The 25,720-nt window shown below is 41.1% G+C and overlaps 1 protein-coding gene across 2 annotated transcripts in view; it reads right to left on the bottom strand.

The window, feature by feature from the left end:
• Positions 1–8,906: 8,906 nt before the first annotated feature.
• Positions 8,907–25,720, bottom strand: part of PTCHD1 (patched domain containing 1) — a 57,029-nt gene continuing 40,215 nt past the window's right edge. For both annotated transcript variants that reach the window (XM_017658155.3, XM_037022505.2), the window contains exon 4: positions 8,907–16,128. In XM_017658155.3, the coding sequence (XP_017513644.2) occupies positions 14,474–16,128 (1,655 nt within the window). In that variant the 3' untranslated portion in view covers positions 8,907–14,473. The remainder of the gene's footprint in view (positions 16,129–25,720) is intronic.

Here is a 25,720-nt window from a genome sequence, read left to right as displayed (position 1 = left end):
GTAATCTTGGTTCAAGGCCCTTCTGCTTCATTGCATTAAATACATCATGTCACTCCCTTCTGGCCTGTAAGGTTTCTGCTGAGAAGTCTGATGTTAGCCTGATGGAATTTCCTTTGTATGTGATCTTATTTCTCTCTCTGGCTGTTTTTAATAGTCTGTCCTTTTCCTTGATCTTTGCCATTTTAATTACTATATGTCTTGGTGTTGTCTTCCTTGGATCCATTGTGTTGGGAGATATGTGGATCTCCATGGCCCGAGAGACTATCTCATTCCCCAGATGGGGAAGTTTTCAGCAATTACCTCCTCAAAGATACTATCTATCCCTTCCCTTTCTCTCTTCTTCTTCTGGTACCCCTATAATGTGAACAATGTTCTGTTTGGATTGGTCACCTAGTTCTCTCAGTATTATTTCATTCTTAGAAATCCTTTTTTCTCTCTGTGCCTCAGCTTTTTTGTATTCTTCTCTAGCTTCTATTTCATTTATCTCCTCCACTGTATCCAATCTGCTTTTAATTCCCTACATTGTGCTCTTCAACAATTGGATCTCCAACCGGAATTCATTCCTGAGTTCTTGAATATCTTTCCATACCTCCATTAGCATGTTAATGATTTTTATTTTGTACTCTCTTTAAGGGACAGTCCTGAGGTCCATATCATCTTTCTCAGGAGTTATATTAATTTTACTCTGGACCAGGTTCCTTTGTCATTTCATATTTGTATATGGTGCCCTCTAGTGCCCAGAACCTCTACTCTCTGGAGCTGCTCAGCCCCTGAAGCAATGTCAGGTGTTGCAGGGGAGTGGTATTGGTGCCTGGGGGGAGGAAAGAGCTGTTTCCTGCTTCCCGGCCGCTATGCCTGTCTCTACTACCTGAACCAGTAGGCCGAGCACACAGGTATAAGCCTCTATGCTTTGCATTTGTAGTTTCTGTAGACAGATCTTCCCTCTGGCTGGCCTAACGCCAGGGTAGGGTTTTCCAGTTTGCGACCCAGGTGGGTCTGGCCTGGAGAAAGGTGCAGTAGGCTCCCTATCATGGAGCGAGTCCTTGGAGCTGTGTAGCCTGTCCAGGAGCTGGAGCACCTGGAAATTGTGAAAGGTCCCAACCTGCTGGGCAGAGTGCACCCGGACAATTTTATCTACCTGTCCTTTCTCCTGAGCAGTAAGCTCTGTGCAATCCTTGCCCCTTTAGCAACCCTCTTGCTAAGGGCTTCCTTGTTAGGAAGTCTCTCAGACTGCCTGCCTTTCTTTTGTCCCAGAGCAGCCAGATATGGATCTCTGCTTTCCACAAGTGGCTGGAATCTCAGTCTCTCCAGGAATTCTGCCTGTCTTAGCTTTCCAATCCCCTAATCACGAGAGTCTCATGAAAGCACCATGAAATGTTGGTTTGTGCTCCCAGAGCAGATCTCTGGAGTTAGGTATTCAGCAGTCCAAGGCCTCTACTCCCTCCCCGCTCCGTTTCATTCCTCCATCCAGTGGTGAGTTGGGGTTGGGGAAGGGCTTGGGTCCCACTGGGCTGCAGCTTTGGTATGTTACCCTGTTCCATGAGGTCTGCTCTTTTTTCCAGGTGTATGCAGTCTGGTGCAGTCCTCTTTCCTGGTGCTCTTTCAGGATTAATTGTATTAATTATATTTTCGAATTTTATGTGGTTTTAAGAGGAAGCCTCTGTCTCACTTCTCATGCTGCCATCTTTAATCTCCCCCTCATCTGTATGTATCTTGAAGGGTATCCCTCACTGTAGCAGAGACTGCCGGTGTTCTGTCCGTATCCTCTGGCCCTCGCCGTGTCAGCACATGCCAACAGCACTTACAGAACCCCCGCAGGTGTCTCCCTCAGGGCTCTTCTTCACCTCACAGACAGGGTAGGCTGGAGGTGCTGCCAAGTTAATGCCCCTGTTAGGGAGCCCTTATCCAATGACTGAGGGCGGTTGGAAGTTAAATATAGCCCAGCTTCCTCATTCTCAGGAAGGAACACAGCTATCTCCCAGAAGTCCCCAGTGGAACTGGGCTCCATTTTCCCGTAGAGGTAACCTGCTCATTAACACATCCTCTGTTGTCTTCTTTCCTTTCCCTGTGTCACTTTCCCTCTCCCCTGCAGGTGTTCTGGGGTCACCTTCTATATGAATACACATCCTTGTCTCAGGGTCTGATTCTGGAGGACACCTGGCCAAAGACACTCATCACCCTCATTTTTATGCCAATAGCAGACTGGAAGGAACTTATGACGCACCTTCTGAAAAGGGCTTGAGTTATAATAACTGAGGAAGAAGGTTCTTGGTTGGCAGATCACGTATTAGTAAATGCTCGACTTAGCATCTGCTCTGTTTCGGCTGCTGTGTGATGGCCAAACATTTTGCCATGGTGCTTGTGTTTTCCTTTCATTGCCATCAAAGTAATACAAAAGGTAGAGATGTCTATTTGCTTTTAGTTCTGCACTTTATTTTTAATTCTGTATAAATAAATACAAAATGACAAAGAAGTGTATGTTTACTAAACATTGCATGTGATTGTATGGCGTTACACAGTGTATCACAATATTTCAGCTTCTAATCGCGTCCTTTAGCTGTTGGTGCATAATTCTGTAACCTGTAAGATGCAATTCATCTGGAAGCTGTATCAGTCACACCTTAGTGAAACCCCTGAGTGCTTACACTTGCAAAAGTTTGTCTGAGGAGCATTAAGCCTCACTGGCTGATGTCTAGAGAGTTTTTTGGAGACATGTAAAATAGTAAAAGAATAAGAGATGGAGAGGATTTTCTTTTTTACATTCATAAAAGGCATGCAGGGATACAAATCTCAGAATACCACAACTATAGTTATTTCAAGTTTCAACATTGGACTCAGTATGTATATTTATAAGAATTATTCAGCAGTACAACTGATTCTTTCTAAAGTTCACTTTTTTAGCCATGGAAGGCCAGTTGCCAAGGCCTAACAACATTCAGTACTACACCAGGACTTTTTTTGACATTTTTCTACAATATAAGGTCAATTAAAGTGAAAAATTGAGTGGGCCTCTTTGCTAACAACCTTACATTTCTTAATTCATATAAATATAGACAAGATGGGATCTTTTATTTGATGGCTACCAATTCATGGGATTCAACAGTCTTACAGATTCAATATCTGTATTCCTGTTCAAACTCTTATGATGAGAACTTAATACATACTCTTTTAGGGCTCCTGTCCCAGTGGATGTTTTTGAATTTGGTGATGTAAATGCTAGCACTCAAGGGAATTTTTGGTTTTTATGTACTTGTCAATCAATGATGCTTTCTGTAGAAATGAAGATTTTCATGTGGATGATGACTTATCATCTCCATGTAATACCCAAGAGAAGATAGCAGTTGTCCCCGAGAGGGAGGGGCCTGGCATTTTGAGCCATGCCTTGGTGATGAGAAATTTTAGTTTTCCCACCCCTCATTCTTCACTCTTGATTATTTTTCTGATCCTAAGAAGTGGCTTTTCCATTTTATAAAGTAAAACCATTGCCCCGACCCCAATTTTGAATAGACTGTCAGCACTCTCATCCCTATATAGGACTACCCATCCAAGTATGAAGCACAAATGAGACTGTGCTGCAGTGAGATTTCAAACAGCAATCTCCTGATTTTTGTCATACATGATTTTTGTCCTGTTGCCCTGTTGATCTTTGTCAGCTGAAATGTGCTGTTCTTTATCCCATTTGGGATTCCAGCCAAAGCTAATACTTTTTGCAAAACTCATCAACTTTGCTGAGGGGTGTGGTGAGTGAATCTAATTAAAGATCCAAAATCATCATCTATAATTCATTTTTAAAGTGAAATTACTTGAAAAGAAATTCTGTTTTTATCTTTATTATGGAGCAAAGGAAAAGAAATGGAAAATAGAGTATTTCCTCCTGTCAAAAATTGTCCATGTATAGAAGGTGTCCAGTTGCCTGATGACATCATTGGAGGAATATGGAGGGGGCAGTATTCAGTCTTTTTCCAACCTGAATGTAGATTTTAACTCTGCCCTTTTATAGGCAGCAACTTGAGTGCTGGCTTATCTTCAAGGGAGATGTGGATTAACCTGGAAACTAAATATCTCCATAAACCTGGAATGTGCACATATTTTTGCCATTAGGATGGAAACTTAACCGAGTATATGTTGAATTATTAAAATGAACTCATTCATTTTCTCTTTTCCGTTGGCCCTATTTTCTGGTCTATTTAGGGAAATGTTGATGCTTGAGAGTAAAGCTAAGTGGGCAGAAATCCAAGGGATTAAATTTAGTTCCTGTGGATGTCTTCCTACCATAAAGTATTTCCAAGTTAGTTCAGTAAGTTAACTGAACAGGCAGTTATGAAATGGAGTTTTCCAAGGAATTGGTTGTGAAGGGCTGGTGTGATATGCTTGCTTTTCTGACCTGGGTTTTTCGTCTGCATTACAGCTTGGCTTCTGAGAAAGGAAGTCAGCCTGGCCTTTCTCCCACTTGTTGGAAAGTTATCCACTGACGAGTGTGTCCACACAGAAATTATCTTGTGGATGCTTACACACACACCCCAAACTCTATAGACAGTCTGTGTGTGTGTGTGTGTGTGTGTGTGTGTGTGTGTGTGTGATAGAGAGACAGAGAGACAGAGAGAGAGAGACAGAGAGAAAGAGATGAGAGAAAGAGAAATAGGCAAAGAGACACGGAGAGGGAGGGAGGGAAAGATCTGATTTTAGTTTCCATGGAAATGGGCTAAATAAGGATTTTAACAGACAGGAGTATGAGTGCAACTTCTTTGCTATTCCCAGCTAAGAACTCTTGAGACAAAATGTGAAATCATTCCAATCCTTTACATTATGGGATCAATATTATAATTTGGTACCTGTAACATGTAATTTTAGATTCAAACTTCCTTTGTAACAGTGATAACCATGCATGCATTCAGTTAGCCCTGTGAAATAAACTAAAAATGAACCCCCAACCCAATGGATTTGACACCCCATGTGTGAATACTGCTTTGTTACTCCCTCTAAGGCTTTTCTCCTCCCTCTCTATATACAGGTGTTGACCTACAACTAAGACACTGTCCCTCCCAGAATTCTGCAGAAGAAAGAGGCCTAACCTACATTTTCCTTAGGCCTCTGTTGACTTCCTTTAAGCCCAGGCAGGAAGGTACATAGGTGCTTCCTGCTATGATGTTGTTACCCTGTCTGAGATCATATATTGAACTAAGGCCAGGAAATGGGTTTGTCTTTTCTTTCTGCAGAGACAGAGGTGTAACACTGTGACCATGAAGCCAAAGAAGGCACAGTGTGCCAAGTTTTATAAAAAGACATCTGCTACTAAACAAGAAAGCAAACCTCTATCTGTAAGCCATTGTCATATAAACTTTTTGATTGCTCATTTGGAAAAAACAAAACAATTAAAAAAGAACACATACTAATTGCTGTTAAAGAGCACTGAAATAATCTGGATATGAAAAAGAAAGAGTTAAAGGAGAAGATGTAAAATTGAAGGTACTTCCTGGCTCACTGCCATTTCACTCTTTTCTGTGTGTCTATCAAAGGATGAGAAACCTGTGTGAAAAAGTGAAAGCAGTAAGTTTGAAATCTTTGCGCTTGGAATTTGGTATCAAATTGAAAACAGGATGCTTCATTGGAAGATGGAATTTTAATATGGAAGGATAGTCAACTAAATACTTGATGTATTTGGTGTGCTAAATGGCCTGGGGGTTTCTGTAGTCTATAAATTCCATGCACAGCCTGAAATATTGCCCTGGTCAGATGAAAACTGGTCAGATGGAGAGGAACTGTGGGATTGCCAATCATCAGTGGGATGGTTTTTCCCTGCTGATTTTGTTTTTGTGTAGGTGTGGGATGACATAAACACATATTTTGGTGTTGGAGAAACTCAAGTGGTACAAAATCTAGGACGTCATTTTTTTCCTGAGTTAGTCATTTTTTATTATATTGATTTTCTTTAAAAATCTTTAAAATGTCTTGACTTTAGATAAAAAGTATAGTTTATTAATGGTCCTTGACAATGAGCTTTTAGTTTTTAGCAAAGTTATTAATGCTCCCACGAAGAATTAAAATGTGTTGCTTTAAAGAAAGTTTTCTGGGCAAGTTTTCCTTGTATTCCACTTGAGCAGGTGCTGTCATGACCAAAGTGGTGTGACTCACACTTTGTCAAGCTCAGGATGCAACTGCAGTATTTTTCCCAGTAGGATTTGATGCTTATCTGCCTCAAAACTGATCAAGCTGAACTAATTATGTGCTCTTGGAGTTGGATAGTCTTTCTTGGTTTAAAAACAATTTATTACTCCCAGAATCATGTAGTTGCCTAGTGTGAAGAAATCCAACTAGATCAACATAATGCTGGGGGCTCTTTTGGAGAAATAGATAAGATTTCTGAATGCTGCATTAGTGATTAAAGTGATTGACAAGATGTGATCTTATGATCAATTACCATGGATACAACATTAAAAAATCATTGTGATTTAGCCCAAAACTATAGAAAATAATATGCAATTTCAGGAGCCTCTTTCATTAGTGGTGAAAATAAGAGAGGAATCACATTTTTCTATTTAAGATATTTTATGTCCAGGGTGAGGATCTTTTCCAGCATCACTAAATATTTGGTATAGACTTTCTTCCCTTTTGTCACCCACTAAAATTGGACTGCTAAAGGATGGTTACGACTATTATGTTGTTAATAATTATTGGCAGGGATTATATCTGAAGATAAAAAAGCTAAATGCATTGGCTATCTAGGCAACTTTTTATAACTTTGAAACATTTGCACATTTAGAGGAGTGAGAGGAGTTTGACCAAAGAATTTTTAAATCTAGGGTAAAACTTTCCTTGTTTGGGCCTAGCATTCAGTAATTCTGCTCTTAGCTTCTAGGAAGGATTGTGACTATATAACCAAGAGTGGGTAGTTGAATTATGGGATCACAGACAATAGGAATAGAACCTGAGAGTGTTCTCACCAAGTTACTGAGGAGGAATTCTTGTTTGAGAATTCAAAAGAAAATGTGGGGTCTTTTACTTTATTCAAATAAGTACAGATTCAGCTTCCATATCTTTATCTTACAGAGATTCTTGTACAACTCTATTATTTGTGGTTTATATTTATAGTCCTTCCATGCCAATTTCATTCGCTTTGCCTTCCCAGTAATCATTTTTTTCCTGCCACACTGTCTAAATTTTAGGAACTGTGCTAGGCTTTCTGCCTCCCCTCAACTCCTCTTAATGTCCATTCCCTGTGTGTGTGTGTGTGTGTTAGGTGTAAGTTTCTGGTCTTGGATAGTTCTTTGTGTTAGTTGTGTGAGTTTTCTCCCAAACTGATGTTTCCTTTCACAAAGTTTTCTTGGATGGTAGCTTCTTTCCTTGAGGTGGATAAAAAGCACTGACTTGCCCATCAAACTAATGCTAGGGATAATTGAAAAATGCCCCCTCCTTCTTTAGATTGAGAGTGACCACCCGATATGCAAATATTGAAGATAAATTTTCCTGATAATAGACCTTGGGAGAGATCTCTGTCATTTTTGGATCTCTGCTTTTTCTTTCCTTTAACCTAGAAAATTCCATCAAATGCAGTTTCTCACTATAAAACTGTTAGCTAGAATTTGTAAATTCTAAGAAACATGCACTTCCCCAAGTTTTTTTTTAAGTGTGCTGTTTGGCTGGGCTCAGATGTGCTCATGCTTAGGAAACATTTAGAAGGGGAAGATAATATGTTTTATAGTTCCCTGTAGATAGCTGAAGCTCTTGATCTACCAAACCCCACAGAACCATAGGGCTAGGTCTGCTAAGGCATTTTAAAGTGCCTCAAATGTGTCAAGTATGTTGCAAAAGGCAGTGTACATGTGTTATGTGTGTACCTGTATGTATGTACATGTGTTATAGGTTGCTGAGTACATGTTGAGTGTACATGAATTGTGCATGTGTGTATGTGTGTGTTTTTCTGTGTGTATGTGTGTGAAGCAGAGTCAATGGTCATTAGCAGTTTTGACCAATCATCCATGGCATGGAAAGCATGATGGGACTGCGTTGGTGATTCTGGACAGAGGGCAAAGGCAATTTTGGCAGTGTGTTTATTTAAAGAATAGAGATCTGAAAGTCTCAGCCAAACATGTTGAAGGTTCCCCCTGGATATTAAGTACACTGTTTTGCCAAAGAGAATCATATGGGTTTTCAGAAGGATGAGCCTGGGATGGGTCATGGAAATGGGCTGAGTCTTTGTCACTTTGTAGGAATTAAAACACTTTGTAGAGCTCAGTGAACAGTCTTCAAATTTCATATCAGATGCTACAAAGTGAAACTAATACTCTTCCATCTCTGTAGAAGATTTCCCTTGTCGTAGCTGGGCAGAGGGTTATGGAAATGGCAATGTTCAGCCAACAGTGCCTCCTTTGTGCTTCAGGGATGGCCAAGCAGTGGTTCCCCCAGCCTTGCCCTTGGTCAGCCCAGGTGCCTAAAGTCATACCAGGAGAGGCACATCAACCAGTACAAATAGTGTCATTAATTCTCCAACTTCCTCCATCAGTGCACACTCTCTCTATCTTATGGCTAGGAGTCAAGAGAACTAGGCTTCTGTTTGTATATCTGTGTCCAAGACACACCTGTGCTTAAAGGTAACCATCCGTATGTCCATATTTGCCCACTATCCTATTTGCCCACTCTGAATATTATTAAGATGAATGGGACATCTCCTTCCCATTTGTGGGAGAGTCAACTGCTGCAAGTGTGTGCATGCGTGCCTAGTGTAGACATCTCAGAATGGGACTCACCTGGGCACAGCCCTTCCAAGGATGTGGTGTGCTGCTGTCGTGTAGCATGTACCAACACACCTTGGAAACTAGGCTGCTCTGCCCCAGGTTCTTTAACAAGGCCCACTTCCATCTGTTGGTTTTGCCAACTGCCCCCCACCCCCCACCCCGTGTGTATGTGTATGGGCTGTGGTTACTGTAATTTGAGGCTATATACACTTTGTTGCAACAATGAGAGTGTGGCAGCAGCCTAGTACTCCTTATGCCAACAAAAGCACAGTACAGATGGCTCCTTTCCCCAGTCCTGCCCTGGAGTGTGTTTAGCTGGTACTGAAACAGAAATTGGACAATGAAAATATGTTTGCAGAATAAATCAATGAATGAGTGAGGAATAAATGAATGTAAGAAGGCATTTGGCTGGGCATGAAGAGACCAATATTTGGAAATAGTTTTGACTCCTTGGAGAAAAGATGGTTGAGAAATTCTTGATTGCCCATTGGCCAAAATGAGGACACCAGGATCACACGCCCAATGAGGTCTTTATTAAGTTAGGACAGTAGCTCTTCGCCCTTTTTGGGTCACAGACCTCTTTTGGAATCTGATGACAACTATGAGCTCTCTCTTTAGGAAAATGCACATATTGAACATATACACACATTTTTGCATATAATTAATTTCAGGGAATTCAGAGTCCCGCCCTCCCACCAACTCATTCATGGCCCTCAGGTTAAGACCCCATAATTTAGATACATAGACTTTGGCAGTAAAGTGACAGAATGGAGAAAGGACTGAGGCTAGGAACTAGGAGGCTTCAATTAGAGTCCTGTATCTGCTTCTAACTAGCTCTGTGCATGTAATTTCACTTCTTCGGGTTTCAGTTTTTTACATGAAAAATGAGGGGGTGAGCTTAATTCTATCCAGAGATTTCTCTGTTGTCAACATTCTGGAGGGAGAAGAGGCTGGCACGTTCCACAGGGACAGCGTTCCTTCCCCCCAGGTTCCTCCGTGGGTTGCCTCCTTGGTACACATGCTTTCTTTGTACTTTGAAAAGAAGCCTTCTTTTCCCACCTGGGAGGCTCCTCCGAACCCCTGCAGGGTTAATTTTAATCCGACTGGAAAATCAGCACAGAGGTCATAGCTCTCTGCGCCTTGCTTGCCCTTCCTTGCATGGCGCCCCCATAGATATGAAAGAGGACTTGGCACAGATCACCTGGGCAGAAGTGGGGCGGGTGAGAGGCGGGCTGGGGAGGACATCCTGACACTGCCTATTTCAGGTGAACGGATTCTAGCTCATTCACTTTCCTCTCTTCTTTGCCGTGGAGGGGATGAAACAGAAACAAACACTTGTAACCACCACGGGGAGGAACTCTGTAGTGTGCTGGCTGCGGCCATTCTCAGTTCTTTGCCAGGGAATCCAGTAGTACTAATTTAGTATTTCCCTTCATGTCGCAGCTTTTACCATGCTTTTAAAGAGTGGGAAGTTTGTCTTCAAATACCTGGTGCTTTTTATGTAGCACAAACTTAAAAGCAAATCACCCAGCAGGAATGTTCAAATGTGTTCAGACAAGTCAGCATTGTAATTAAAAAGTAAGTGCCTTCCCCTCCCTGCCCCCATCCCCAACTGCCTGTATCTCATTCTTTCAAGGATTATGATCCAACCCCAGCATCCCAAAGCTTGTACCCCTGTTACAACTGGCCCACTCAGTGGTGGTACAGTCAAATTTTGAACATCCTAAAATCACAGGACACCTCATTGCGTCTTTATATAACCCTAATCCTGGAACCAGATCTGCATAGCTTACTTCTTTGTAGCTGTATGTCCTGAGCCCTAGTGCTACTGCGGGATGGACAGATTCCAAATAATTTCTTGACTTCCTTCTCCACTACCAGCCTTGCCATGAGCGCTTTCCCAACATCATCTCCTGTGATTCTCATGGTAAATCTGCAGTGCCACTCAAACGGAGACTCTCTGGAGGCAGGTGTTTTTATCTGACTCGTCCACTGCTCTGTTCCCAGTCTCTGGAACAGTATCTGGGTGATATTAGGCACTCAGTATGTGTTTGCTGAACTTAAAGACCGTTACTGTTATTATCTCCCTTTTACAGATGAGAAAACAGAGATTCACAGAGGTCAAACACTACTACAAGCTGCAGGGCTACTTTAATAGGACCCGAAGGAGTAAAGCCATTATAAGGAGGATTCCATTTGTGTCCAGGAGGCTCTGCCTCATGTCACACCCCCAAGGCGGCTTCCCAGCCCACATGTTCTTGGGATTGACACAGCCAAGCTCTGCTGTCGGGGCTGCAGGAAAGTGGTATCGTGGTCCCAGAATGCTACTTAGAACAATCAGGTGGCAGTTAGTTAAAATAAAAGGGTTCTCAAGGGCCTTGTGTAGAGCAGTATTTTGCATAAATAGCAGTAGCCATGGAGGATGGCATCTGATGACCTCACTTCTGACTGAAAATTGTGGGGGTATAAATGGTAAGAAAGGCAGCAGCAAAACAAGCCAGAGCAGAACAAAACCCAAAGCCCCTTATCAAACCAAACCAAAGTTTATGAGCTAAGCAACAGAGAGGGAGTTTCATGAGGCTTTGCCTTAGTCTTTCTGGGGAACAAATGGCTTCCTTTTAGCTTGAGGAGCCCTCATGCTACTTGTGGGACCACTGCTGCAGGATTAAACAATAATGCCCTATTTCAAGTATCATTTTTCTTTCTCACAATCCCCAAATTTCTTGTGAATTTACATCTTCTGCTGTTTCATTCAATGAGAGAATATCATCCTTACTCTGACTAGTCTTGTCTTCCTTATAAATGGCCGAGAAAGCCCAAGTATCACAGTTTTTTTAGTTGACCAAGAGAAACGTATCTGATGACTGGACTATTTTCTTTGGTAAACAAACAACAAACACCAACTCAAAACCAACGGAACAAGTTTCTTTGGTAAAGTGAACATTAATGTCTTGGTTGGAATTAATTGAAAAACAAAACTTTTGCAAGTGTGTGCCAGGATTGCTCCTTATTTCTTTATAGCAAGTGAAAAAGTAAAACTTCATGAAGTAAAGGCTTCAGTTTTATGGGGATGTGATTCTGAGTTACTTTGAAAGTGTCTTCTCCATGGTGGGGTTAATAAACCAATGCTGTCAGAGCAATAATCAATAATCAATATTGACAAATAAATAATAATGATCTAACAATAAATAATAAATCTTGGCATGCAGAGTCCCCCAGTAAAAAAATTCATTCCACAGTCAGAATTCCATAAGCCTTGATTTCAAGTGCTGAAAAGAGAAGTTGACAAGGTTGAAAATGCCCTTCATTTAAAAATACAGTATCCCAAGGTATACAGACTCAATCAAGTTGGAAAACTACTGTCATAAAACAAAGTTCCACAGTAAGTCATTCTGGTTGACCAGATTGAATGCTTAAATTCTCAACAAAATCCATTTAATTGGTGTGTGTGTTGTATCAGTTTTGTGGAGTCGCTTTAACTCAAGGTGCTCCACGTGGCCAACACTCAATCAATGGCTGATTTAGAACACGCTGTTCAGAAAATGATTTAGCAACACATGATTTAAGAATAAAACCAGTCCCCTCTTCAGCTGTGTTTTATAAATAATAGCCTCGTTGCAGGCTCCTTGGAGAGAGAATTGATCGCAGATCTATTATGCGAACTTGCCCTTTTTCGAGGATTGTACATGTCCTCAGATTAAAGCTCATTATCTTCTAGTTGAGTGCATAACACGTTGGTATGATCGCTTAGTGTGTCCGCAGGAGAGATTGAACAAGTGTGTAATGCACTAGCTACGATCCCCTGGACACATATTTAGAACTGTGTGAACAGTACATGAAGTAGAAAGCACAGGTTTGCACTTGGTGCGGTTACATCTGAATCATTTAGGCATTTTTGCTGTTTGGAAAGACAATGGCAAACCTAAATCCCGAACATTACCCAGACATTTAAAAAAGTCTGCCTGGTGGCCAATAAAGTCCTATGCTCCTTCCTTGGAAATGTACTTCGAAGGGAGTTAGTAGCCCTCTTATAAGAAAATCTAAAATTGGCCTGCCCTGTCTTAGGCATGCTCAAACGGTGGACACCCTCCAGTGGTGTGACCCTGGGTGAGTTGCTTTATTCTCCTAGGTCTCAGTTTCCTCCTCTGTGGAGGATGGGGAAGTTGCACAGTATATCCACTAAGATCCAGAAAGATAAGGTGCTTTTGGGAAATGCTTGCCACTACAGATGTCTAAATAAGCTGCATCTCTAAAAGAGAAAAATGCTGTAGACATTTGCCTCAAATGTGACTAGGATTTAGCTTTACTTTTATAGACTTAAGGAAATGCAGGGGTCTGGGGCAACATACACAGCCTCTTCAGGTCAAACCATTTCTGTTTAGATCCTGTAGATACTACAAGTCAACAGGGGAAATAACTAGGCCCCTTAATGAACAGAAGGGCCGTGCATTGAAGTAGGAGGGCCCCAATGAAGGTGTGTGGAGGGGGGACTAGGAAGATGACAGTGAAGCCAGTCTAGCAGGAAAGTGTGGCCATCATCATGGATAGATTTGTATTGGTGATTACATCTTCCAGGCATTTCCATATATCTCCCTTTCAGCCTTCTATCTCCCTGCCTGCACTTGTACCAAGTTTCTCAGTTTCTGGACTTATGCCCACCAAAGAACTTTCCTCTCTATGTCTCTGAGCAGGCTTATCTCATAGTGAAGGCAGAGTGGCTATGCAGATTGGAAGCTATGGCAAATGACCATTTCAGTGTTCATTTCTCCTTCCTCAGCTATGCATGGGCAGATGTTGTTTCTGGGCATCCATGCAGAAAACACATGGAGGGTCACTACAAACAGCTGTACCAGTTGGCAATTTTTTTTGTTAAAATGGAGACCTGCTTTTCCTCCATCATGCCTGGTATTGGGGTTTGGCTCTGTGGTTTTGGTACTCAGAGCCTCTTGCCAAGTGCTGTAACTAATAAAGCAGATTTGGTGACAAGCAACAAGATATTCCAAAATAGAAATTTCCAGCTCTGCAGTGCTGGAGCTGTCATTGGTTTAAAGGTGTATTAACCAAATCATACAAATGTTAAAAGTATATTGATGGGGCGATAGGATAAATTCATTCTAGACACCAAAGCTGTCTCATCTGGGTGAATTTAAAGGGGACTCAGTTTCAGTCCATGGGTGATGGCCACTCCACCATGTGCTGCTTCCGAGGTTCTGGCTTGCTTTCTTCAGCCAGAACTTTCACAAGCATCTCCTTGGCATGTGGGGGAGCTAGTTGAGAGACGGCTGAGACCTCAAATCACAGACCCTGACTGGAGCCACTGCTTTGCAGAAGTTCTGCAAGCCTTATTGTTTGAACAATGCTTAAAGCTATTTCTGCCTTGGCAGCTGACCTTTCAATCAGAAGGTTTTTGTCGCGATACCAGCAACATCTGCAGTGTGAATGAAACAGGATTTTGCTTGCTAATAAGCCTTCTTCTATTTGATCTTAGTTTAAGAGACTTGAAGTCTCCTAGGATCCGTGTGTGTGTGTGTGTGTGTGTGTGTGTGTGTAAATTCTTTCTGGTAACAATCCTTTTGTTTTAAAGGTTGAAAATATGCAGTGCCCATATTCCCCCTTGTCCTTGGCTTTTTTGGCAATGCGTATTTCTTATCCTCAAACAAATTCACCTTGAATTTGTTTCATTGACATAATCTCTTTGCTCTTGATAAGACCTAGGGTGAAAATTAAACAAGTGGACACTATCACACTGTTGTAATTTGGTCAACCACTCGGGTACTGTCAATATCCACCATTTCTACACACTCAATTTCTTCACGGTTTTCAGGATTTTTCTTCTCTTTCCTTTTTTTCTTAGAGGGTGGCAGAAAAGTCAGTATCACAGGTAAAATGGCAAAGCAGTGAAAGAAGGTGACAAATGCTATTAAAAACAAGCACCTGAACAGTGTACAGGTCAGATTTGAAGGCACAGCTGCGAGAGGAATCAGACCAACAATATAGCAGAGGTAACTCTGTAAAATAGCTACCCCGTGCACTTCCAGGGCATTTTTTACCCATTTAGTTCTTGTGAAATCCTTGCCCAGAACAAATGTGGATAAAAGTGGAGCACAATTGTCAATTGTGTAGTTAATTCCATAAATTAAGCATAGCACGGAAATGCAGTCCAGTTCTACTTTCCATAATGTCATGAAACCTATAACTCCAAACTCTACGGACACAACCGTTAGCGTGAGCCAGACATTGATCAGAGAATCTGCCACCAGGAATGCTGAGAAGAAGAGCAGGAACAAAGCACTGATGCAGGAGTTGTGCAGGGGGGCTCCCAGAGAGGAGGTGTATCGATCCATGTACACAAAGGACGGGTTGAAGACAATGAACTTCACCTTGGAGGTGACAGAAAGTCTCCTCAGGGTCTCCAGGAGATCATAGAGTTCTTCTCTGTTTGTTTCCATGGTCTTGGCCACCAAAAACATTCTGGAGGCCACTACATCAACCTCATCATTGTACTTTTTAGAGAAGATGATGTCCTCTTGAAAATGTGAAAATTGAGGGGCTTTCAGGAAGGAATTCCTCAACATGTCTGTGAAATTTTTCTTAGGCAAGCCAGTGGACATATTGAGCTTCCGAAGGTAATTTAAATAGCTTTCAAACCAGGATATCCGCACAAACCCCTTGGTGTATTCGAGCACATCTTCTTGCACACTAGTGTTCCAGTATTCTATGGACTCATATATGTAAAACCCAATCACCGGACTGTAGTTGCTAAAGTACTTTTGCTGGGCAGTCGTGTACTCAATGGTTTGTGTCGCAGTTGCCACTATGTTACTAAGGTCTGACCCTTCACTGACCTGCAGATAGCCCATTAAGGCAAAGGAAATATAAATAAGGTAAAAGAGCACTACAAAAGGCTTGACATAGGTGTTGGTTATCCAGTCACAGTAATAGCGTTTGAGGAAACATACCAATAGGTGACTCTCGTAAGTGTTCGCTTCCTCACCATCCGTCGTGTCCTCGCTGAATCTGGCTGTCAGGAGAAACCTGTACCATGCCGGCTTCTCCTGCAATGCCTCGGGCTTTGGGACTTTTCTACAGAAGATACTATGCTGGTAATTGTTTTCTATGTAGCCAGTGAATACCAGGCTGGAACCATAAAATGAGAGTACATAGAGGTAGTTGAAAAAGATTGCAATACAGGAATTGCAGCAGAAAATCCTGGCTGCCTCAATGTTCGTGAAAGGGCTGGCCCCTATGCCAAAGGTGACCAGGTACATGGCAGTGGTGAGAGAAAAGGAGAGCATGGAGTCTGCATAGACCGCTGCAGTTCTCTCTTTAACGTGTTGGTCTTCTCTAGTTTTCCTCCAAGAGGATAGCATTTCAAAAGTCCCATATAATCCATGACCTGAGGGGGCAGAAAAAGACCAGATCAAAAGTGGAAAAGACTAATCTCTTTAAAGAGAGGAACCCACTTGGTCATGGGGAGCTACTGGGTCAAGGGAAATGTAACCAGCTCTAGTGGTGACAGGTGACAGGCAAAGGCCAGTGATTTCTCCTGTGGAGAGAGAGGCCCATATTTCAGTGGATCAGAAATGTTAATGGTTAGCAAAAGCGAGCATAGAGGAGCTAAGACCTCCCCACTTCCTCTGGCTTAGGAAAGCTGGGTGGGCTCTTTGTCTAGGCCTCCTGGGGAGGGGTGTAGGTGCAGTTTGCAGAGCATTTGTTTCCCTTGGTTGGTGGGACACCTCAGAGAAGGTGCCTGGCCGCTCCTCACTGTGCTTGTCATCTCCACACAGCTAGCTGGGGGTCAGTGGAGAGGAAGCAGTGGGCAAAGGGTTCTGAGCTAACGTCTCATCACCTCATTTATGTTTGGCCAAGTGGAGGGCTTTAGGGAGAAAGAGGCAATGTATTTAATTTGAGTCTTGACAGAATCCTAAATCACGGCCTCTATTTTTTTTTCTTCCCCAAGTGTCAGTGCAGGAAACAATAAATCTTAGAAACAGAGAGGAGCAAAATAGAGTTCGAATGATCAGGAAGGATGCAAGAAGGAACAAGACTCATGAACTCTCCCTGCGATTGGTAAAAATTAAAATTCAAGTTGAAAGTTTATGGCTTGCATTTTGTCTTCAGGGATCTGTGTGACCAGTGTTGGCTGTTCATGGACAATGTATCAAGCAGGCGGTGACTCTGCTGGCTTCTCTGCACTGTTTGGCAGTGGCCTCTGAGGGAGAGGGCCAGATTAGTATCCTCTTTCCCTAACTACTTAGCACCTTTGCCTCCTGGGTTAGTATCTCAGAAACACTGGAACAGCATAGGTCCAGCAAGTGCCTATGTCTGGACTCCGTTCTATGGCCTGAGACTGGATCTAGCTTATCTTCGCTCACCTCTCATGGTTGGAGCCAGACACTTTCCCGATGGGCCTCCCTGGGTTTTCAAGGCCACAGCAACATTGAAAAGCTCACCAAAGTGACCTGTTGTGGCTTCCCATAACCCCTGTCTTGGCACTGGCATCAGATCTAATTTTCTGCTTCTACGACTTGGCATACTCAATACCATTATTGAGGGTAATAAAATATTTACCCTGTGGTGCAATAGGCTTGTTTTTAAAAAGGAATTTAAACTCTCCAGCCAAGCGTAAGTGCTGAGTGAAGTGAGTCACTGTTATCCTGTGTATACAGTAACTGAGCACACGTCTTCCTGTGTGCCCAGGCTGGAATTTATTTGTAAGTTTCAGCCTCAAACCTGAGCACCCATTTCAGTCATGATTTAGGCCTGTTTTCTTGGAGGGATTGGCATTTACCTTAATTTACTAGGCATCATTTTAGAGATCAGGTTAAGACTGTCGACTTGATAACTAGCACGATGGCCCCTATTAAACTGGAGTCACTTAAACTTCCCAGACAGGAAGGAAAGAGCCCACCCGTAGACTGGCATTCTGTTGTTAATTGTGTTTTAGATGGTTAGCATCTAGTCTCAGGAGGGAAACCATTCAGTCTGTTTCCACTGTGTTCTCAGACCAACTGACCTTTGATTAAAAGTAACTGATCCCTTGACAGTGAGGGTAAAAAGAGGATTAATCCCTTCAAGGCATCGGCACCCTGGGGAAATGATACCCCCCATTTCATCTAAGGTCAAGTAGAGTAAGTTCTGGTGGGCAAAACACACTTCAGAGTTGTGCCGAAGATGGCAAATGGAATTTTTTTGTACAGTATTTACTTGCTAGAAACAAGAAAAGTGTTTTAAAACAGCGCTTTGGTACTGAGTCATTAAATATGGGAAGAAAATAAGGATGCATATAGCAGTACTAGAATCAGTCATATGGTAGAATTGAAATTAAATCTGTTTTGTAGTCTTTCGGTGTGATTTTATACCATTACTTGACCCTAAGTCTTGTTGAAAAATATAATAAGAATCCAATTTCTTACCTTGCTGTTGAACAATCACAGAAGCTAATTGAAAAAAGGAATTTGAATTAACAGAGCTATTAGGTGGGAGAGTGAGGCTGGAGAGGGCAGAATGGAAATAACAGAACTCAAGGAAAGGCGGAAGTAGGCTGCTAGCCTGTCTCTTGAGTTCCCTTGGTACATTTTCAATGCCATGTGTTTCTATAGTTTGATCATTTTTATTGAGTCCTGACTCTTTTGGCATATGTTCTTGGTTCTGGACACAGCTCCAGAGAAAATTCGAATGCTATTCTCAGGGGCTTTTGGAAACTCTGCCTTTCCTTTGCTCTTCTTGCTACAGTGGTGGGTGTGCACATGCCCACAGAGGCCAGAAGAGGAAGCCCTGAGAAAGAAGCTGTCCTACCTGATCACTGAGCATTTGCTGCTAGTCACTGTGGGCCTCGCCTCCAAAGACCCCCACCATCGTTGCTGATAGGGCAGATTCTTGTCTCTCAAGCCACACCTCCCTAGCAGATGCCTACACCCTCAAACCAATCACAGTGTGCAGTGACTGTGAAGCGCTCTTTGGATTTCAGGGACAATTGCTGACACCATAACTGGGCCTCCCTCCTGGAGGGATGTGTCAACCCAGCTATGGGTGTCTCACCAGGATTAGCAGCCTGGAGTGCCTAGCTGGCACTAGACCTGATTTACAGCTGGGTATATATTGAGCAGGTCAGTTACCCTAAAGGAAAGTTGGACTGTGGGACTCCTGTTTCCTGGCCTGGACTCAAAGGGAGACATGTTCTAAGAGCCCTAGGACAGGAGGAGAGTTCTGTCCTTCCCGAATGCCTGCTCTGCCCATACTTACAGCTGAATTCCCTTTGGTTTTGGCCTTCAGGGGCATTCTTTTAAATGCAAACCCCTTTGGGACTGTGGTCTATGGAAGCAGCTTCCCCTAGGTCTGGGGAATGGGAGAGAGAACGGAGATGGGGAGGCAGTGAAGAGGAAGCCGTAGGTGGGTGGAATTCACAGAGACTAACTCGTTCACAGTTTTTCCTCCAGTCAGCCCTGGCCTTGTCTTTTGTAGCCATTTCAGGAACCGGGCCAATGGAAATCAAAAGAAGGCAGGGAAGAAAGATTTTGGTAGGTTCTGTCCCTCCCACAGCAGGTGCCTCCTCTGTTTAACATCACCATCAGCCACTACTCTCTTAACTTGGGGCTGCAGTTCAGCAAGCAGGACTCTGAGGCCAAATCTTACAGACAAAGGCAAACAAATACGGCATGTGGATTGAAGATACTTTTCAGAGGCTTGGCTATTGTTTTCCCTGTTTTTAAAAGGTGCCTTAAAAGCAAAAGTATTGCTGTTTGCTCTGCAGTCTAGTTTTTAAAATTTCTCTATGAAATCAGAGGTCAATAAGCTTCTTCATTAAGTCTGACCAAGGGGCCTATGTCATTGGCACATAGGATCACTTTAGCAAGGGACTATTTTTCATTTCCCATGTTTGAAGCCCATTCACGAGGACTCCCTGGTATCAGTGATCACCTGGAGAGCTACCTAAATACAAAGTTTCAAACAGATTTAGGCCCCAGGAGACCAGAGGTCCTGTGGTGGTAATGTGACACAGGTTCTATCATCAGAGGGGCAGGCTGTCAGCCCGAGCCCTGGAAGTAAAAGATTGTATCATGGTGAGCATTCCAGGAACCGAACAAGATCCGAAGAAGTCCCTGCTCTTACAGTCACAGTATTTAAGGGTGACAAATTACCAGAGGGAACTCTTAAACACCACATGCCAATTCTATCAGATTCTGAAGATAAATAAACTTTTAAAATATTCACTTGTTTTTTAAAAGCACATTCAAGATGTGTGTTTCTATTTTGGTTCATTGCTTGTCTGTACACACAAGTCCAGGTTCTAATTGTTCACGAGTGAATGTTTTGAGGCAATGAGGCTTTTAGCCAGGCCTGGGATAAGGGCAGTAGAGCTCTTCAGCAGTGTCCAGATGCAGTTTGTACCAGGAGTGTAATTTAAATTTTATTAGCAATAGACTTTAGGATTGTCATCTTGTAAAATCAAATACTAAAGGATTTAAGGTAGTAATTTTTCTTATTTTCCAAAGAATTTTATATCTTCATGTGCAGCTAACTTTTAGGCTTTGGAGCCAATGAAGAAAAAAAGCAGCACAGATGATAAATAACACTAACGGTGGAAAAACCTCAACTGGCTAATCGTCCAGTCACCTAGTGTAAGTCTCAGGAACGTGCACAAATTAAATCTCACTCTCACCCAGACCCTTTTCTGGGGCCTGACCAAAGCCTTCAGGGTTGTTTATAAACCACGACTGCAAGAATACATTAACGAATAGTTGAGAGTTAACCTAACTTTACCCAGTAGAAATGCTTTCGGAAAGGTGTTCATAAAGTGAATCATACCTTAAATGTATTTAATGGCTTTGCTATCACTGGCAATCTGGGTGATTTGTTTATCTTCTTGTCAATGAATAATCACAAGCAAATTGATTTGCTTTGTACATCTGGATTTTATAAGGCAGATTTTTCTTCAGGCCCAGATTCTCCTGCCTTCCCCAGCACGAGCCACGGCACAGAGGCTGACACCTTTCGGCACTCCTCACACTTGAATCCTATCCCTACCAGCAGGGTTTCCTCATCCTGAGTTCCTAAGAGTAAGGAGTAGCTGAGATGATGAGGAGGTGAAATAGAATGGTTTGCTGAGGGATGCTCTTTGTTGTAATGTAAAAACATTTAATATCGGGAGACGATGAAGCCATTTATAGCATGCCTGGGCAGTGCCAAATTTCGTATATGGTAATAAAACTACTACATTCTTCTAGAAAAATCTATAGAGCATAATGAATGCATGAGCAAAATCTGCTTAAAACATATTCTTAGATGAGCTTCGCTAAGTAGCTCATCTTTATCAAATACTTTCAATGATATCTACATAAATTCATGATTTTTGTTTTTTTGAGAAGAAATTTGAAATGTTTATATGTCTGGGTTGAGTAACATGTATTTTCAGGGAGAAGTTCATTAATTGGATTACATTTGCACTTGGCCAGTTATAAACATTTATTTTCTATGCTGAATTGTTTGGTTGATCACAGCCTGTTTTGTCTCACAGTTAAGAGTGAGAGTAAAGGTGTGCTCTGCTTGAGTTAAGATGGATTATCACATTGGCCAAATACACACACCTTGTTTCTACCAGAGACTCAGCATATTTTGGTAGTTGTAATCACAGCATTGGGTTTTAATCTAAGAAATGACTTTCCTTCACTAGAGGGCTGCAAATCAGAGTCCAAGACATGAATTTGTTAATAGGTCCTCCTTTTTTAAAGGTAAGGCCTTTAGATACTATGTGTGTATGTACATTGTATAAAATCAGTGTGTACAAAGGTGGCCCATAATATATGCTATAGTCACTGTGTAACATCTTTTTATATAGGAGACATATAATATGTAAATATATATAATATGGCACATCTCATTCAAACATTTTTATATTTACATATAAAATGTATAAATATATACTATGTAATAGAGACATATAGTATTTATATTCATACATTCAAACAATATACACTACATTATAAACACATGTATATATATTATATATACATATATATACACAACATGAACTTAATTGCATAATACATCATATTATATATTAATAGAATATAGCTAATGTGCTATGTAATATAAACTGTGCACCCAGATTATACATACACACAAGCATGTGCACACACACACACACATGCATGTATGGTAGGCTGATATGAAATTCATTTTACTGGTGAGGAAGAGAAATGCTAGTCTGCTACACCAGTCAATGCAGACAAGAGGCTAGAATCCTCTCTTAAGTTCTGGCTATATTTTGATTCTTGGCTGGTGAAGTAGCCTAGGCGGAATGTAGCCTAGATGACGGTGACTGTGGATCTGCTTGTGCTGTGAGCTCCTGGATCCACCTGGTCAAGACTCCCCACCCCCAGCGGTGACCTTCTGAGGTGCTAGTCCAAATGCAATACCAAACTAGTTGTTTCTCCTCATGGTCTATTTTAACCAGCTCAGCATCCTGATGTTGCCTCCTACTTGCCCAACCTTCACGGAATCTACCACTCCACCCCGATCCCCACCCCATTCCCTAGACTAGGTGGCTTGAGCACCCAGAGGGTATCCCGGAGACGTGGGTTAAAGAGGAAGCACCCTTGCGTTCCTCTGCTAACTGAGCTCTGCCTTCCTGGACCTGCACCTCCAGTCCATTCTTGTCTTCCTTTATGGTTAAGAATAGGACAAGAATGTGTTTTGTTCCATCTCCCCCAACCTATTTCTCTCCACCCACCCTTTGCTGAAAGATGATTGATGGAGCATAAAAATAATAGGGTAAGAACAAAACTATATTATACAATCTCCTTGGAAATTAGTCCCACAATGACCAGAGGCCATGAAAATAAGATACTCAGGAAAAAAATACTTTGAAAATACTGTTTGGACTTACTCTATTGTAAATCATATTCAAACAAATATTTAAATCAGATATTTAAAACAAAACTGTGAACAACAAAACCCATATATATCATTTTTGTTTCCTAGCAACTACTGAGCCTACAAGTGGTTTATATCTAGAGTTATATAGTTCTATTCCATCATGTAGATTGTCGTATTGTTGCATTATTCCACAATAATTTATTAAGTTGAATGGTAAGAAATTATGCTTTTGTAGTTCAAAAATGTTGGAGGCTGGTACCAATTTTGTAGGTCAAAAATGGTTGCATATTGGCTGTTTCATAGGGTTTGACCTTTATTATCTGGTCGATTTTTTTCCCTGTGTTTCTTGTGACTTTAGAAATATGCAAGAATACTCATCAGGAAAGCAAAACCTTTCAGGTTTGCTTAAATTGTGAGCAAATACAATTAAGAGTTCTAATTTCTCAGTTCAAACTAAATTTCTTACACAAGAACTTTCACTCCTATATAAGCCTGAGTTCGTATAGTGCATCCATTGAGAAGGCATTGATGAGAACAAATTCTTGGAGAACTGAATCGGATCTTCCGATTTCTGGGAAATACAGGTCATCTTAGAATATATACCTGGAGAAAGCCAAACATCCCTGCTATTATTCTCCTCCTTACACTTAAACACACCCTTTCTTCCTTTCCCACCCCTGAATTTGAGTGGCCTGGCTAGATAACTCGCAAAGAAGAGGGCAACTTGGATGTGGCATTGGACCTTCTCAATATCCCCAAATTTGAAAGGCCTTGAAGAATATTTTTCTTGAAGAATACTTTTTGTCTCATCTGATTTCTGTAGCTCTTGTATCTTGATAAATGCAAAGCAACTCATAAATTAGATTGCCACATAGAAACTCATATTTAAACTATCTTTCACCACAATTTCAATTCTCCTCTTTAAGTTGTACATCAAGCAACAAACCTTCCAGTTGAAGAAGGAAGAAACCTTCCTTCTGTTCTCTTTTATGTTCTCCCACATTCCTTTCCTTTCCTAATTTGTGTCTGATTAGCAAAGCCGTGGAAATATTAAGCCTATTAGGAAAGCTTGCATGTACAAGACCTATAACATTTTCTTAAATAATATGCAACTGTAGGCCAATGGTGTAAATCCTCATCCTTTAAAAGAAACTCCATAACGGGTTAAAATGATGTGTCATTATGTTTACAACTGGCAGTTTAAGTACTTCAATACCTGATATTGTGGTTTGGAAAGAAAGGATATTACTTCATGCATAAGGGATATGGATGAAACAAACTCTTCTCCAAATTAAAAAATGTCATTGAGCATTTATAATATTGTAGACTTTTAAGGATTTCAGCTCTACATAGACTGATCTGACTCATATAGACAGGGGTTTTGGCAGAAGTGTGATTGTCTAATATGCATGACATTAATTTAAAAAATTCTAAATCATGAGGTATCTACGCTTACATCATTGCCAAAGTGATTCATCTGTGTAGAATATATTCTTATTGCCAGAGATGTCACATATTGTCTTGGCTAGAAACACACAGTCACATCCCATTATGGTGAACTCTTAGAGTTTATCTAAATTCTTTCCTATTCTGGAATTTTGTCAGGTTAATGCCCCTTGGCACACATGGTGTTAAATTTTTCCATTCTAAATCTACTGCCATTTTGGCATTTGTCTGTATCTGGCCTTAGGTGACCGGGATCACACTGAGAATATTTAGTTTGTTGAATTTTAAAATACAGTGTTTATCACATTACAGACCTATTGTCAGCCAAGGAAATGTCTGCATTAGAAACTTTTTCTAAGATACTTTTCGTTCTATATGAGGCCATGTATTTTTTAAAGTGTATTTGATATTGTATTTATAACAGAAAATCAATAAGTTTTGCTTGAATCTGCTTAGTTTAAGCACAGCCATTTTATGTTACAGACAGGCAAATTTAGAAACTGGACAAACAGTTGCAAAACTCTTAGCACCGCATTTCTTCTTGTCCATTTGAAATATTTATTGATATTTTAGGACTGGTCATCAAAACACCAGAGTTGAACACTGGCCCTGAATGCAAAATTTATGAACATGTTCTTGCTTATATTTCATTTTACAATCAAACTCTGAGAACAAAAAATTTATCTGAGAAATACAGAAGGGTAACCAACCTAAATCCAGGCACTGTTGGCTTTATGAGCATATTAAGTACCCATTACATGGTACAAAGTATTTATTGCAAATGGGCCTTAGGTCCTAAAACATGTAGCTTCCTTTCTTGTTGTGACTAAGTAATTTAAGATCTCTTTGGGCTGAAAATGTACAGAAAGGTTGCATAATGACTGTCAGCAGGGAAAACTGCCATCACATCAGTGCATGTAACATTCCTGACAAATTGCAAGCAAGGGAGTGTTGGGCACCTGCCGTGCTTGGACTCTTTCACCACAAATGCCAGATTTTTCTGAATTGAACTGTGATGTAAAGTTCAGTGACTCTCAGTCGGTCTCTGTGGAGTTGTGGCACTGCTATTTCTGGATTTGTTTTTTAAGGACACTCCCCTGCTAACAGTTCCATCCCTTATGACCCTTCCCCATGCAGTACTCTCTGGTATATTCTTTTTTGGGTTGACTTTTACTTAGAAGATTTCAAATTTCCTTAAAAAGTACAAGAATAAATTTTAAGAAATTTTAAATATTATGATTTATTTTATGTAATAAAATTAATTTGAAAGTTTTGAATACTTAATTTTATTTTACTTATTGAAATAGATTTGTAGTGAAATTAAAGAGCTTTGGAATATTACTGCTTTTTTTTTACTCAAAAAGCTCTAACTATTGCAATTTTGTTTTACTTAATGCAATTTTTAGGGAGTTTCTAAACCCTTTAGGAAATACTGTTTCATACTTTGAGCTCACTGGGAACAGCCTGGAGTGTCATAAAACCAGGACTAATAGGCCTTTTTCTAGCTTTTGCCTCTTTTTGCCCTTGTGTTAGAAACCTGTCTCCATTCAGTTCCCACTTTCTTCGTATTCTTGTTTATCTTCCTCCCACAAAAATAACCACAACCAAACATGCTGTGTTTTTAAAATGAAAAGCTTAAAAAATCCCAAAACCAAAACCAAACC

This window comes from Manis javanica, chromosome X (assembly GCF_040802235.1).
Source record: "Manis javanica isolate MJ-LG chromosome X, MJ_LKY, whole genome shotgun sequence".
NCBI lineage: Eukaryota > Metazoa > Chordata > Mammalia > Pholidota > Manidae > Manis > Manis javanica.
Note: the sequence above shows the minus strand (reverse complement) of the source record. Positions and strands in the feature narration are given on the sequence as shown.